Source organism: Thalia democratica, chromosome 3, assembly GCF_965202585.1.
Source record: "Thalia democratica chromosome 3, ktThaDemo2.hap1.1, whole genome shotgun sequence".
Taxonomy (NCBI): Eukaryota; Metazoa; Chordata; class Thaliacea; order Salpida; family Salpidae; genus Thalia; species Thalia democratica.
Window position 1 is genome coordinate 38,140,956 of NC_139167.1, and position 13,014 is coordinate 38,153,969.

A 13,014-nucleotide genomic window follows, 5' to 3' on the forward strand; every position below is an offset into this window, starting at 1 on the left:
TACACAAAAACCTTTCAGTTATTGAATCGTACACCACTTTTCAATAAAAAAGATAGAATTTTTTTTGTATAGTTTCTATTTATAATTTTATTTTAAGTTTCTTTAAACAAAAATTATCTGTTATCTGTTTAATGTTAAACATACCTAATTTTAATCATTATTTTTTAAATCAAGTGAGATATTTAAGATTCTTTTAATCATTTATAGTTAAACCTGTTTACTGTTTTTCTGACTTATAATTGTATTTCATAAAACATACAAAATATATTTACAAAAATTATTCGGAAAATTTTAAACTAATTCGTTTAAGTATGTACGAAATTTATAAAATGTTTTTTTTAACCTCTTTTAATCTTAAGTTAATTGTTTTTATCTTGACAATAACAACACTTGAAGAAAACGAAATAAATCTAAGTAGAGTTTAATTATAAAATATAGTAACATTTCATTAAAAATTTTAGTTACATAGTATATTTGAGCTTAAGAAAGATTGACTTTTTAAAAAGTTACTTTTTTGTTTATCCAACTAAAATCAATGAGGTTGATTATTATCTTTTGGTGTACTATAGAAACAACGTTTAACTTTTATACTGAACTTTTACATTAATAATTATTTTAGTTCTCTAAACATAATGTCTAGCTAAAAAAGAACATTTTAAATTTAATAACCTACGTTCAATAAAACAAACCTAATTTAAATAACATTATATTCTATTAAATGGATAAAGTTTAGATTACAATTTAAAAAGACGCTATAGTTTGAATACAGCTTTATAGCTAATAAAAACATTTACATGTTGATTTTGTTCTAAAAATAATTTTAGTACGTTTTATAGAAAATAGTTATTTTCTAACACATCTTTTTATCAACATATAACATACTAACAGCATGAAACATAAAGTGGAGGTTAGTTGTGTAACAAAGTTAAGCGTGAATAATATAGTCTACAAACTGTTTTTCATGAAAATCATTTTGATTACAGTAGTTAGCAAACTTTATTTTAAAAGTGTTAACAAGCTTATTTATTTTGTATTAAACCATTGTTATTTAAAAAAACAATTTAACCTGTTTTTTATATGTTATAAAGTTTAAACGTTCTAAAAAAATTTCAGACATTTTTATGTCTATCTATCTTCAATAAAAAAAAAGTTTGGCCAGTTACCTAACAAGATTAGAAAGAGAAAAGTAAATAAAAGTAATTGGACAAAATAAAGTTGAATAAGTAAAAATATAAATATTGCTTCTAACATCATGGTAGACATTTGTTTTTTTATTATGATAAAACTTTCTGCTCTAGAAGTTAAAACTTTTTTAATAACATTTATTGAAAAAAAAATAAATAAAAAAAAATACTTAAATAAAGTTTAGTAAAAACATCAAAAATGAAATATATTACTAAGTTGTGGTTTGCAAATTAGTAGTGTATTGTAAAATAGATGAAAAATTAAGGTGGTGAACTGTGTATTTTAAAACAAACGTAAGTTTAATAAGGCAATAAAAGCATAATAAAAAAGAAGTACGTTTAGAATTAAAAAGAACAAATAGCTGTTCTAAATAAATAGGCAATAGTTAAAAGTATCCCAATGGACGTGTTAAAATATTTAAGAAAAATAAAATACCAAACTAACAAGCAAGAAAAATGCTAATTATAGGAGATAGCTTCAGCCGCTTCACATTAAATATTCATACTAACAGCTGCATACAAAAAGTCTAAATTTGTTTGATAATACCTGAGTAAACTTTAAACCTTTAAAGAGCATTGTTTTTAGCGAAACTAAAAACACAAAACTCAAGTCGAAACTTTGCAACACACAGCTCTAAAGGTACAAAAAAACAGTGTAGCATAAAATCATTGTTGAACCCGTTTTTTAGATTATTTGCACTGCTAATTTTTAAAAGGAAGAAAATGATTGAAATGCACTTTAGGTATGTTTTTAACGGAAAAGCTTGTTGTGTATGTTGGAAAGCGTTAAAGTAAAATAATATTAAAAAAAAACTGAGTACACATAAAAGTACAGCATCAAAAAATTACAAGATGAAAAAAATAACTAGGTGCAAAAACTACTTTATAAAAGAATTAGCTAAGTAAATATGTAATGCAAATTGACGATGAAAAAAAAAATCAAAACATTTGCATGTTTTGAAAATATATAAAATAAACTTTTCAAAATACAAACTTTCTGATTGTTTATTTATAGATATTAACAAAATTATACTGAGGTCTGTTGAATTTATAATAAAAAAGAACATTGATCCTACAAGAGCATTTTATGCTACGACAAAGAGTTTAGATTTATTTTAATTTGCTAAAATATTCAAACCAAAACAAAAAAAAATTTTGAAACAACGTGTTGCACCTAGTCAGAGCAGTACCTAAATTGCCACAATTTTTAACCGTCTAATCGGCAACAAACAAAACGTCGAAACAAACATGTGAGCTTTCACCTTCCGACGACCTGCAGCTTGGTCCTGTTGAACACCCACTCGTCCAGGCAGGCGACGGCGAACACGTCGGTGTCCACGTCGAACTTGTTGGCGAACAGGTGGCCCTGCGTCAGCATCCAGCTCAAGTCCCCGACCCCGTACACGCACACACCTGGACGTGAAAAAATCAGTTTGACAGTGAGAAAAGTGAAGCAACAAAATCAAACAGCACTGGCAGGTGTGCTGCAGTGAAAAATCAGCACCGTGTTTAATAGAAAAAAAAACAGCTTAGACATATTTATTAAAATGTTAATACTGACGCACCCTCCTGAGTACTTAAAAAAATTCGATGCAGTTTGCAAACTTAAAAAAACTAAAGCAAAATGATCAAACAAAACTTGAAAATATTCCTCAATGAAAAGAAGCAGATCAAAAAAAAAAAGTTGACTTACACTTACAATACAAAAATATAAAATCGCCAACCCCTCATGTATCTCCCCTCGCATTTCGGGTACGCGGGTGATTCCCCGTCGTCGAGACCGGCCCACTTGACCAGCCTGGGGATGGACACTAGTTCGTTGCGGTCGTACTTGGGGTGGGGCGGGTAGCTTCCGGGTAAGACGGGGTACCATCGCTGGAGGGAGGCCCAGATGTGCTCGTCGGGCGAGTAAGTGTCCTCGTTCCACTTCATAAACTCCTTCACTCTGCCGTCTGGAAATTTTATATTTTTGTTACTCATGTTCAATTAAAAAAAGGGTATTTTTGTAAGAAATTAATAAAGCTCCACAATAAAGAAGACAATCAATGATTGAAAGTTAAAATTTAGTTTAAAGTTTAGACTTTCCAAAAAAAAAAACCACAATGTTTAGCATTTTTAACAAAACTTTTATATCAAAAAAATTACAGTATTTCAAACAGCTGTGTATCGACCAAAACTTAGATTTATTTTCTTTTGCCTTATGTCATAACTTATTACTAAAGCTACACAAAAATTTGTTCCCTAACTATACAATACTAATGAAAACCGAATTAAAAAAAAAAGCGATCAAAAACACGACTATAAAATCGTGTTAAAATTAACTGTTAAGTAAAGATTGAAGGGTGAAAAGAGCTAACACTCTGTTTGTTTGCTAAAATAGTTCTAGTTTGAAAAGCAAACCGTTTACGATGAAGTCGACGGCTTCATACGTGAATACGTAGTAGGCGGATCCGGCGAACATTTTGATTCCGAGGGGGTTATCAGCTTTCTCTTCGTCCGTCTTTTCCATGTAACCCTTGTTTGCCGGCACTTTGTACTTGAACTTGTACCTAGAACACAACATGAAAAAAAGTTTATTGAACTGATTAAAGTGACGAACTAAACTTTTGTTACATCTGTTCAATTCACACGTATTTATTTCGTAAAGTATTTTGTAACAAGTACTAAAAAGTGAAGTTGTGCTAAAAGAAAAGTTCATGAAAATGAAAAGTCACATAAGTTACAACCTTAAGTTTATACTTAAAAAAAAATACAGAAAGCATTTTAAAGTTTTTCAAAAAATTATAAAACCAAGTTTAATTTTTAATTTTTGCATTAATGTGCATAAAAACAGTTAATAAAAAAGTAGTTGTGTTTAAAGACTAAGTATAACTTTTGAGTATAGCAGCTGTACTTATAATAACTTAACTTACTTGGTTTACATTTAAACAAAAAAGTTTATAAAGAACATATTTAAGGTCTACTTAAAAAAATAATGTTCTTTAAAAGAAAATCGACTGTTTCCGTGTGTTTTAGTTTTTTTAAACTGTTATTGTTAGTAAAAAATACATTACACAATACTGTTATTAAAAAAAAAAGAATAAATAACATTAAGTAATAATAAAACTTATGTACCTTCTACTTTTGTGTCCTGGCATTGTCACAGTTTCTAGGTTGTTCATTCCATTAAGCATTTGCAAACTTTTAACAATGTCGTAATTTGTTTTGAGAGGAAAATCTTGACCACAAAGATTTATAACATATTTCCATTTTACTTGATTTCTCCTGAATAAGGTTGTTGTGTGATAAATAAATGGAATTCATCAAAACTTTGAAATCTATTTCATTTTTATTTAATAGATATAAATATTTAAAAGCTAACTGTCACAGAAGAAAAAAGATTTTACTTAATTCAAAGCGTATTTCGATTTGATCAACTATAGAGCGATTATTTAAAAGAAGTAATTGAAAACTTTCAAAGTATTAATTAAAAGCTCGTTTATCATACGAACTGATTTAATACAGCGATAAAATTGTTAAAATTTCAAATGGAAGTATTGTAATAATTGTTTACGGTAAAACTGTAAGTTTTAGCTGTTATCATAATTGCAACGTGCATACTATATTAACTTTGTGGAAAACTATTTTTTTTTATCAACGTTTTGCAACATTAAGTACATAGTAAGCTTGTTAGTGCTTATTTGAGTACTTTTTTTCAAAAATTGCTTATGAAGAAGTTAATGTTTTAACTTAAAGTTTAAAGTTTTATAGAGCTTTTAAATGTATAGTTTTAATTTAAAAAAAAACGTTTTATGATACATTACATAACGTTTTATGGTTTTCAAACATTTTTAAGTATCCATTTAAAATGTCACTAACTAGCAATGTGTCAATTGTTTACTCATTTTTTTACTGTAGACAATAAAAACAATTAAGTACATAGATTTTTTTTTTCTACTTTATAGTAATTTTTTTAATAACTTTATACTTGATTTATTTGCTTTATTTCACGATATTCAGCTCTAAAATTTATATTAAAACTGTTGGCATTGCAAAATGGTTCGTAAATTTAAGATATTTTTTTCTGGTGAATTAAACACAAACTTTTCAGTTTAATTGATTAAAATCTGTTTGTTATTCATATTTTTAACTTTGTCTAAAATTCTCTGAAAAAATAACTTAATCTAATTTATTGTCTGGAATTTTCAGTACAAATGTTTAAACTCATATCATGATAAGAAAAAGTTACCGCACGTAAAAATTTACACACGACTTTTTGTTAAAATGCCTGCTTAAAACTTCCTACTTTTTCGCATCGCCTTTAATTGGAAAACAACCGGATAGTTTAGTGTATTCAGGCGTCAATTAAAAGCACACCATGCGTTCATTGTTCCTCGAACCGACATGGATTAAAACGCAAAACTTTTCGTACGCAATTCACACGCGTCCACCGTGAAGCTAACAAAACAGAAATCAAAACAAACGAACGCTCCCGACAATAAGTTGAAAAACGCTAATGCCAACGAGCAGTTGAAAAAACACACGAACCTTTCTATCAGCTGCCTCATGCAAACCAGATCCGCCTCCACCCTGCTGTAGTGCGTGTATATGAGCTCGACGGCGTCCGAAGCCACGAACACGTTGGGGAGGCACCGGACGATCGTGGCGACGTCGCCCTTGAACTTTTGGGGCGATTTTCTGTCGACGTGAACGCAGTAGATGTTGTTCGGTCGGTAGATGGCGCGAAGGAGAAGCTCGAACTGTCTCACCTTCCTATTGGTTGTTTGCAATTAGTAGAATATTTTATGCACTTTGAAAGGTGCAGGAAATGAATTAGACAATACAAATACTCTTATTAGTAACTTTGTAACCTAAAATTTATTCAAACAAAAACAAAACTAAATAATACTTTCTATGATATTTGCTCATCGTAAATTTAAACGAGCTACGAAGTTATCTCAGAAACAAACTTGTGAATGGTTATAATGTACGCAATTGGAAATTTTATTTCTTCTTCGCTCAGGGGTATATTTATGTAGTTTCTCCATTTCCGAAAATCTTCACAATTAGAAGCTCTGTTTAACAATTCTTCTTCAAAGTTGTCAAATTTTAAACGCTTCGGTTTGTATGCCTGCAAGTTGTAAGGGTATAGATTTTTTTTCCGTAATGGTAGTACTAGCTGTTTATTTTTTTTTTAATTTATTTAATTTGTAAAACTTACTCGCATTTTGCTAGTATTAGTTTTGTATTTTTCATTTTATTTTGTTTTTTGTAAAAACAAATTTTAATTTTATATAAGCTATAGTTTATTAACGACCAAAAAAAAGACGCTAAAGACATTTGGTCCTAGGACCTGGTGAACAAAAAACCTTTCGGTTATCGAGTCACACACCACGAATACCTTTTTACGTCTTGTCCAAGACCTATTTAATATGTTAAACAAAATTTATATTTGTGAACCTAAAGTGTAATTTACAAATTTATTTTTTTTTCACTACAGTAGTAATAAACCATTAAATAAATACTAAAGTTTAGCAAAACAATTTTTTTTCTAGTTAAGATTGCTGTAACAAATTAAAAACATATTTATTATAAACAACAACCATTATAAATCATTCGTTAGCTTTTATTGCTTTTACTGTTCAGCGCACATCCGCGGTACTTCTACAATTAGATTAATACGCAACCACTTAGAAAAATAACTAATTAAAGTTTTTGCATGAAACTTTAAACTATTTTACTTTTTAAAAAGCGCATTTAAATCTTTACCGAAGTAGTTTTTGCTAATGTTAATTGGCGCCGTTAATTAATTTGATTTTGCTTCCTAGAAAAGATTAAAGCATTTTACACAGGAACTAAAACGAAAATAGAAAGTATATCTAAATTTAAATAATCTCTTATCTATTTTAGTTCATAGCTAAATACTCTAGATTCTAAGGAAAACCAAATCTCGGATTGGTTCCTCTTTTTAACAATGTTAATAAGATAAGCAAAAAACAACACTTTCAATACAAGTATTATTGAACAAAAATAAACTTTTTGTTTAAAGTTTTATTTTTATTTATAAGGTTTGTGTTTATATTTGTGGTTATAATAAAAGAAGTAATAAGCATAACTAATATATACCTTTGAAGATTTATTAACCTTGACAAACTATTTACAACTTCGCGAAGTTAAATTTAAAACCTATGCTGAACAAAACGACTGAATAATTGAAACAAGAAGGATGTAAAGTTAACTTTAAATATTTTTTTGTGTACTATACAGTTTTAGATGAGATTTAATTGTTTGTTTTAACTAAGGACAATAATTTTTATTACAGTTGAATTGTGGTTTTTCATTGTCATATGATTAAAATAGCTTTGTATGATGTTTAAATAAGAAAGAAAAAAAAAATAGATGTTCTAAAAAATACCTGATTTATTAATTGAAAACTAAAATTAAAAAACATATGTTCTTTACACACTTACTAATAATAAAAGAATATAAACTTGTATAGAGAAAAACATTATTCATTTTTCAGACTTTTTTATTTTGTTTATTAATATTCAAATAAAACTTTCATGTGTTTCATACAAAGTTTTGTAACAGTGGTGGGGAATAAAATAAAACATATTAAGTTAAAAAAGGTTAGTTTTCTATAAAAATATGTATGTAGAATACGTAGAAAAGTTACCAAATTAAAAGTTAAAGACAAAAGCTTTACATACAAAAATTTTTAGATAAAAATTTTACTAAAAACTCAGAAGTAGCAGAAAATAAGAAAAAAGTCATACTTGGGAGTTGAACTCCATAAGCAAAAGTTTAGATTGCAAAACAGAATCTTCATTTTTCGATATAAAGCTCTCGCAATCGATGTTGGGTATCCCGTCTGGCCTGTGGTGGAACACTTGTGACATGCGGGCACGAACTTTTTCATTCTGCAAAGAAAAAATATCAAGCTCCTTATTATAAAACTTATTAGAGTTATTTAAAAAATCGGATATAAGTACAAAGCTTAAGAAGTTGCAAATTTTTGTGATTATTAAAATATTAATAAATTAATATATTAAAATAATTGAGAACTTGTGTAAAATGTTAAATTAGTTAAATAAAGAAAAAGTTACTAACCTAAAGTATCTAAGAATCTAAAGTAAAGATACATTAAAATAAACATCGACATGTATTAATAGGAAAATCTAACTTTTTATGTTCATAAAGTGAAAATTCTAAACTTCTAAAACACTTTAAAAATAAAAACTGAATAAAATCTATAAAAAATGGTATTTTTTTTTACAGGGTTACAGCTAAATGACTTACAATGGTATAATAACAGCTTTATGCATAATTTTTTGCTTCAAACAAAAATGTTATATATGTTAAAAGGAACTAACTGTAAAAGCACCAAGAATGTTCCCTTTTTTATAAAATTCTGTTTAATTAACTTTTATTGATCAGACGTAAGTATTGAAATTAATTAGACATAAAATTCTTATCAAGGAGTTTAAAGTGTTTAATTTAACAAAGATAATTGGCTTTAAATTTTGATTACTTTCGTGTAGTTTTACTAATGTCTAAAATTTATTGTAACCACTCTTATAACTCAATTAATAGGAGTATTTTTGTTGGACACTTTTTCTGTACTCATTCCAACTCTATATATGTTAAAGTTTACTATTTAAATTAGACCTTTTACTAAAAATAAACCAGATAAAACTTAGTTAAATTAAACATAAAACATTTTATAAATGAAATTATATTATTACTGTTACTTTATTTGAAGGGCATTAATAATCAAGTTTGAAACGAATGCAAAAATTGTTATGTTTTAACAGATGTATTGTTTATTGAACGACAAAAAGGAGCGCTCAAAGTATTTGGCTCTAGGACCTAGTGGACGAAAAAACCTTTCGGTTATCGAGATATACTATTTCATTACTTTGTTTTAAAAATAAGTTGATTTAACATATGTTTTTTAGACTTTATTTATAAATATAATTTTAGAAACACTTGTACAGACTACAACTCTTTAAAACTATTATCATAAAGTGGGTATTTTCACAGATTAATTAAAAAAAAATTCTCAAACTAAATATAAATTTGAGCAAGGTAGTTGAAAAGATTTTTTAATTAATAAATGCTTTTTTTAAACTTTCTATCTGTATATATACTGTTTTTAAAACTAGATTTCTTATTGTTTCAAATCATTTTTTAATGAATGGAGTATGCAAGTTGTGTAAAATCTGAAAGTAAGAAGTTTATAGACTCTTGAGAACGGTGAACTTTTGCTTTCGATACTTAACTTATTTAACTCTACTTTTTGTTGAGTTTTTGTAACATGCTTTAAGTTATTTCAAACTTCGTTTAAGAACTCATGGAACTACAAACAGTATTACAAATCATGCTCGGTTTAACTTTTAAATCTTTTTTTTTTCATTTCTACAGTAAACTACTTATGATGTGTCATATTATACTTGTTTTTAATTATATTTTTATAAGTTAAAATATAATTAAATTTATTTATCATAACGTAGAGTATACTGATATAATAAAACTTTTAAAAATGCAATGAAAAAGTATAAACAATCATTTTATTTCTAATAAACTTTATAAGAAAATTTTTATATCATTGAACAAATTAGAAAATTACCAAAGGTATTTTATTCAGGTCTTAAAATTAAAAAAATACCAATAAGTTCATATCATCGCTTTGAGTCTTTTATTATACAGAGATAAGTTAAACACTTATAAACAAAAGAACAAAAGGACTGCAAACAAGAACTAATTATACTTACAGTTTTTGCCATAACCTGTTTGAAAACCTTCTTAATTATATTAAATACAAAATAGGTTTATAACTTTAATATTGGATATAAAACAAGTTTTAGAAACAAAAAACTACCTTTACAGATTCAGAGTAATCGTCAGTTTTCCATTTTTTCCATCTGAGAAAAAATGTTTTTGTGTTAAGTTCTATTACAAAAAAAAGGTTAAAAAAAAACTGTTTTACAGGTTAATATAATCAAACGTGATAGTGCAGCCATCAGCGTTTATAGATTCTTTACAATGATTTCTAAAGCTTTCGGTTTTATTTTCGTACAAACATGTTACTGTTTTGAGTCAAAATTTTTTTAATCAATATTTACAATGTAAAAGTGCTACTTAGTTTAAACAATTTGTTACTTTAAACATTTTTATGTATCTTGTTAACTTGAAAACATTACAAACACTATTAAAACGTAATTTAAGCTTCCAATCTGAACTTAAGTTTACTCTTTCATAAAAGCTCTTTACAATTAAAAAGGTCAAAGCTTTTACAGTACCCTATAAATCACATAAAAATACAAAATTGAAAACATTTGACCTACAAATATCACCGTTGCCAAAAAAACATTAACAAGGACAACAGTTTTTTACAAGTGCTTGTAAACTTATACGGTAAATATTTACATGCAAAAACATTAAGCGAGCTATAAAATTTTTCACATGGTAAATCTATCTAGTACGTTTAAATTTAAAGTTTACAAGAACAAATTAAACTATAAAAAGGTTTAGGCTTGTCATGGTGTTAGTGCTTAAATCTATTTTGATTTTTGTATTCAATATAAAATAAAGAGTACTTTTAATCTTTAAATAAGTATTATTGTTCAAATTAATAAAAGAGAATTATACGGTCAAGTTTTCCACTTAGGTGAAAAATTTGACTTTAGATTTATGTTTAGAGGGTTTGTACTTTCAAGGAATAAAAGTAAAATAAAGAAAAACAGTATATATTGTAAATGCATTTTTAGTTAGCAAAAACAATAATAAGTCGATGGTTTTACTTCTTCTCCGTATAAAAATGTTTAAGCTTTTTACAATTAATGATTTTACATTTAAAACTTTTTAAAGCTATTTATAGAATACAATTAACAGTTTAAAATATTTACAACTAATAAATAAAGAAACACAAGTGCTCCCGAAAAATAAATATTTCGTATACTTTTAAAGCTCATACGTGTTTGCAGTAAACAACTAAAAAACTAAATCAGCCAACAAATACAGGTTAAATAAAAATATTAAAACAAAAAATAACTCCCAAGTTTATCTAAAAGCAGTGTTTCACGTAAAAATGATAGCCAGGATTTGTTTTTGTTTCAGCAAATAATTCTATAAAAACTGTTTAACTCAACAAAAACTTTTATTTTTACTGTAGTACTTACTACAGTGAAATTAAACTTACAATTTTTGAATACTAATTTTTATTATTTTATCAATAAAGACTTATTAATTGAACTGTTAAAAAGGAGAAGAAGCTTACTTACAGCGGAAGTAATTGACAATAGTTACAAAACTAGCGTTTGTAGATATCTAAAATTAAGTTTTTAAAGTTAAAACAATTGAAAGCAATAAATGTTGAAAGTTAAATTTTATAAAAATTACAGATGTTTAAAGATAATCATCAATCAGAGAACTGGTTTTAGCGTATTAATTAAAACTTAAACTTTAATTCAAAGAAAAAAATCTGTTTTGAAGGTAAAATTAGGATATTTTTTCAAGATTAGCTTAAAGTAGTTAAAAAAAAAACGGTAGATTTTATTAAACTTGTTGAGAAACATGTACTAGTTCGAAATGTCTGGGAAACTTCATAACTAGCTGAGAAAAAAATAGTAACAAAAGGCTTAATCAATAAAATGATTATAGTCTATAAAAATAGTTTTCATACTAGACACTCATAAAATGTAAATTTTGGTTTTTTTAAATGTTTTGTACGATTTATCAATAATGTCTGTAAAAACTAATGATGAACCGTCAGATTTCTGGTAAAAAGTTTTACTTATACTTACAGGATAGTTGTTTTTTAATTATTTTTTGATTATTGTTTACTGCTGTTTTAGCTGATAAAAAAAAGTAAATACTTGTTATTAAAGTTAAGTAATACTTTTTGTGTACAATTAAAAGCAAAAAGAAAATTATAAATTTGTACTTATATAGTATTAAAGTATTTTATCTGCTAATATTTATAAAATGGAACTAACTTAATTAGTTCTTTCTTATCAGCTACGTGTTGGGTTGTTGCATGCTTTACTTCAACGTCTTTTGAGTACTGAGCAAGCAATGTAGCTAAGATCCAAATGCAAGCTATGGACAAAATTATCTTTTTCACTTTTTCTCTTTTCATTATTTTCTAGATACCAGTCAAAAATCATTAAACATGCTATGTTATTGACCTGATGGTACTTAAGTTGGTTATTAGATACTATAGAAATAGATGATGAAACAACTTTCGTGTACGTAAACTATACTTAAAATTATAAAAGCAATACTTGTTAATAAAGAATGTTAAAAACTTCATTTAACAGGTTATTTTGGTATAAACCATAAAAAAAAAGTTAATTCAATACTTATTTGGTGTAAAATTGTCTGGTACAACCGTGTAAAAACAAAAAAAGTTTTCTAATTGTGAAAGTTTGTATGTTTGTTATTCAACAAAATTTTTATCTAACTAACATAACATTAGCTGTTTATTTACTTAGCTCTTAAGTTTTTTCATCTGCGCATGAAAAGTGTGAAAAAATAGAATCTTGTTTAAAACTACTTGCCATACTTTTTTTTATCTAATTTTCGATAGTTTTATATTATACCTTTGTTTTAATAGAAATTGTTTCACAAAAATTTATAAAACAATAAAAAAGGTTTGAATTCCTGTACTTTTAATATATTTATAAAAATAAACAAGTTAAAAGTAATTAGCTACTGAACATGCGCAGATATAACAATATATAACTTAATAACTATGAGTTTTTTAATTTATACAATTTTTTTTTTTTAATTTTTTTTAGACTACTAAAAGGTAATTGTTATAAATTACTAAACTTCTTCATTACTGTCA

At 26.4% G+C, this 13,014-nt stretch overlaps 1 protein-coding gene across 2 annotated transcripts; it reads right to left on the minus strand.

The window, feature by feature from the left end:
* Window positions 1-1,409: 1,409 nt before the first annotated feature.
* Window positions 1,410-12,347, minus strand: LOC145832695 (beta-1,3-galactosyl-O-glycosyl-glycoprotein beta-1,6-N-acetylglucosaminyltransferase-like). 2 transcript variants are annotated; one of them, XM_082940003.1, is made up of 9 exons: window positions 12,161-12,347; window positions 10,045-10,087; window positions 7,940-8,083; window positions 6,134-6,294; window positions 5,712-5,936; window positions 4,299-4,445; window positions 3,585-3,733; window positions 2,909-3,136; window positions 1,410-2,597 (listed from the first exon to the last, which is right to left on the minus strand). In XM_082940003.1, exons 1-9 carry the CDS (start codon window positions 12,301-12,303, stop codon window positions 2,443-2,445), a joined length of 1,395 nt encoding a protein of 464 aa, XP_082796129.1. In that variant the 5' UTR covers window positions 12,304-12,347; the 3' UTR covers window positions 1,410-2,442. The 2 variants fall into 2 exon arrangements, with proteins under 2 accessions (XP_082796129.1, XP_082796128.1); XM_082940002.1 differs by having other exon boundaries at window positions 4,299-4,448.
* Between the last annotated feature and the right edge of the window lie 667 nt (window positions 12,348-13,014).

What these genes read in the sequence shown, in the direction of transcription:
- LOC145832695 (XM_082940002.1), bottom strand. Translation starts at nt 12,303, where the DNA reads ATGAAAAGAGAAAAAGTGAAAAAGATAATTTTGTCCATAGCTTGCATT. An exon ending in GATAAGAAAGAACTAATTAA is followed by an intron (nt 10,088 to 12,160) that starts GTTAGTTCCATT and finishes ATTTTTTCTCAG; the next exon opens with ATGGAAAAAATGGAAAACTG. An exon ending in CGTCGACTTCATCGTAAACG is followed by an intron (nt 3,137 to 3,584) that starts GTTTGCTTTTCA and finishes TAAAATTTCCAG; the next exon opens with ACGGCAGAGTGAAGGAGTTT.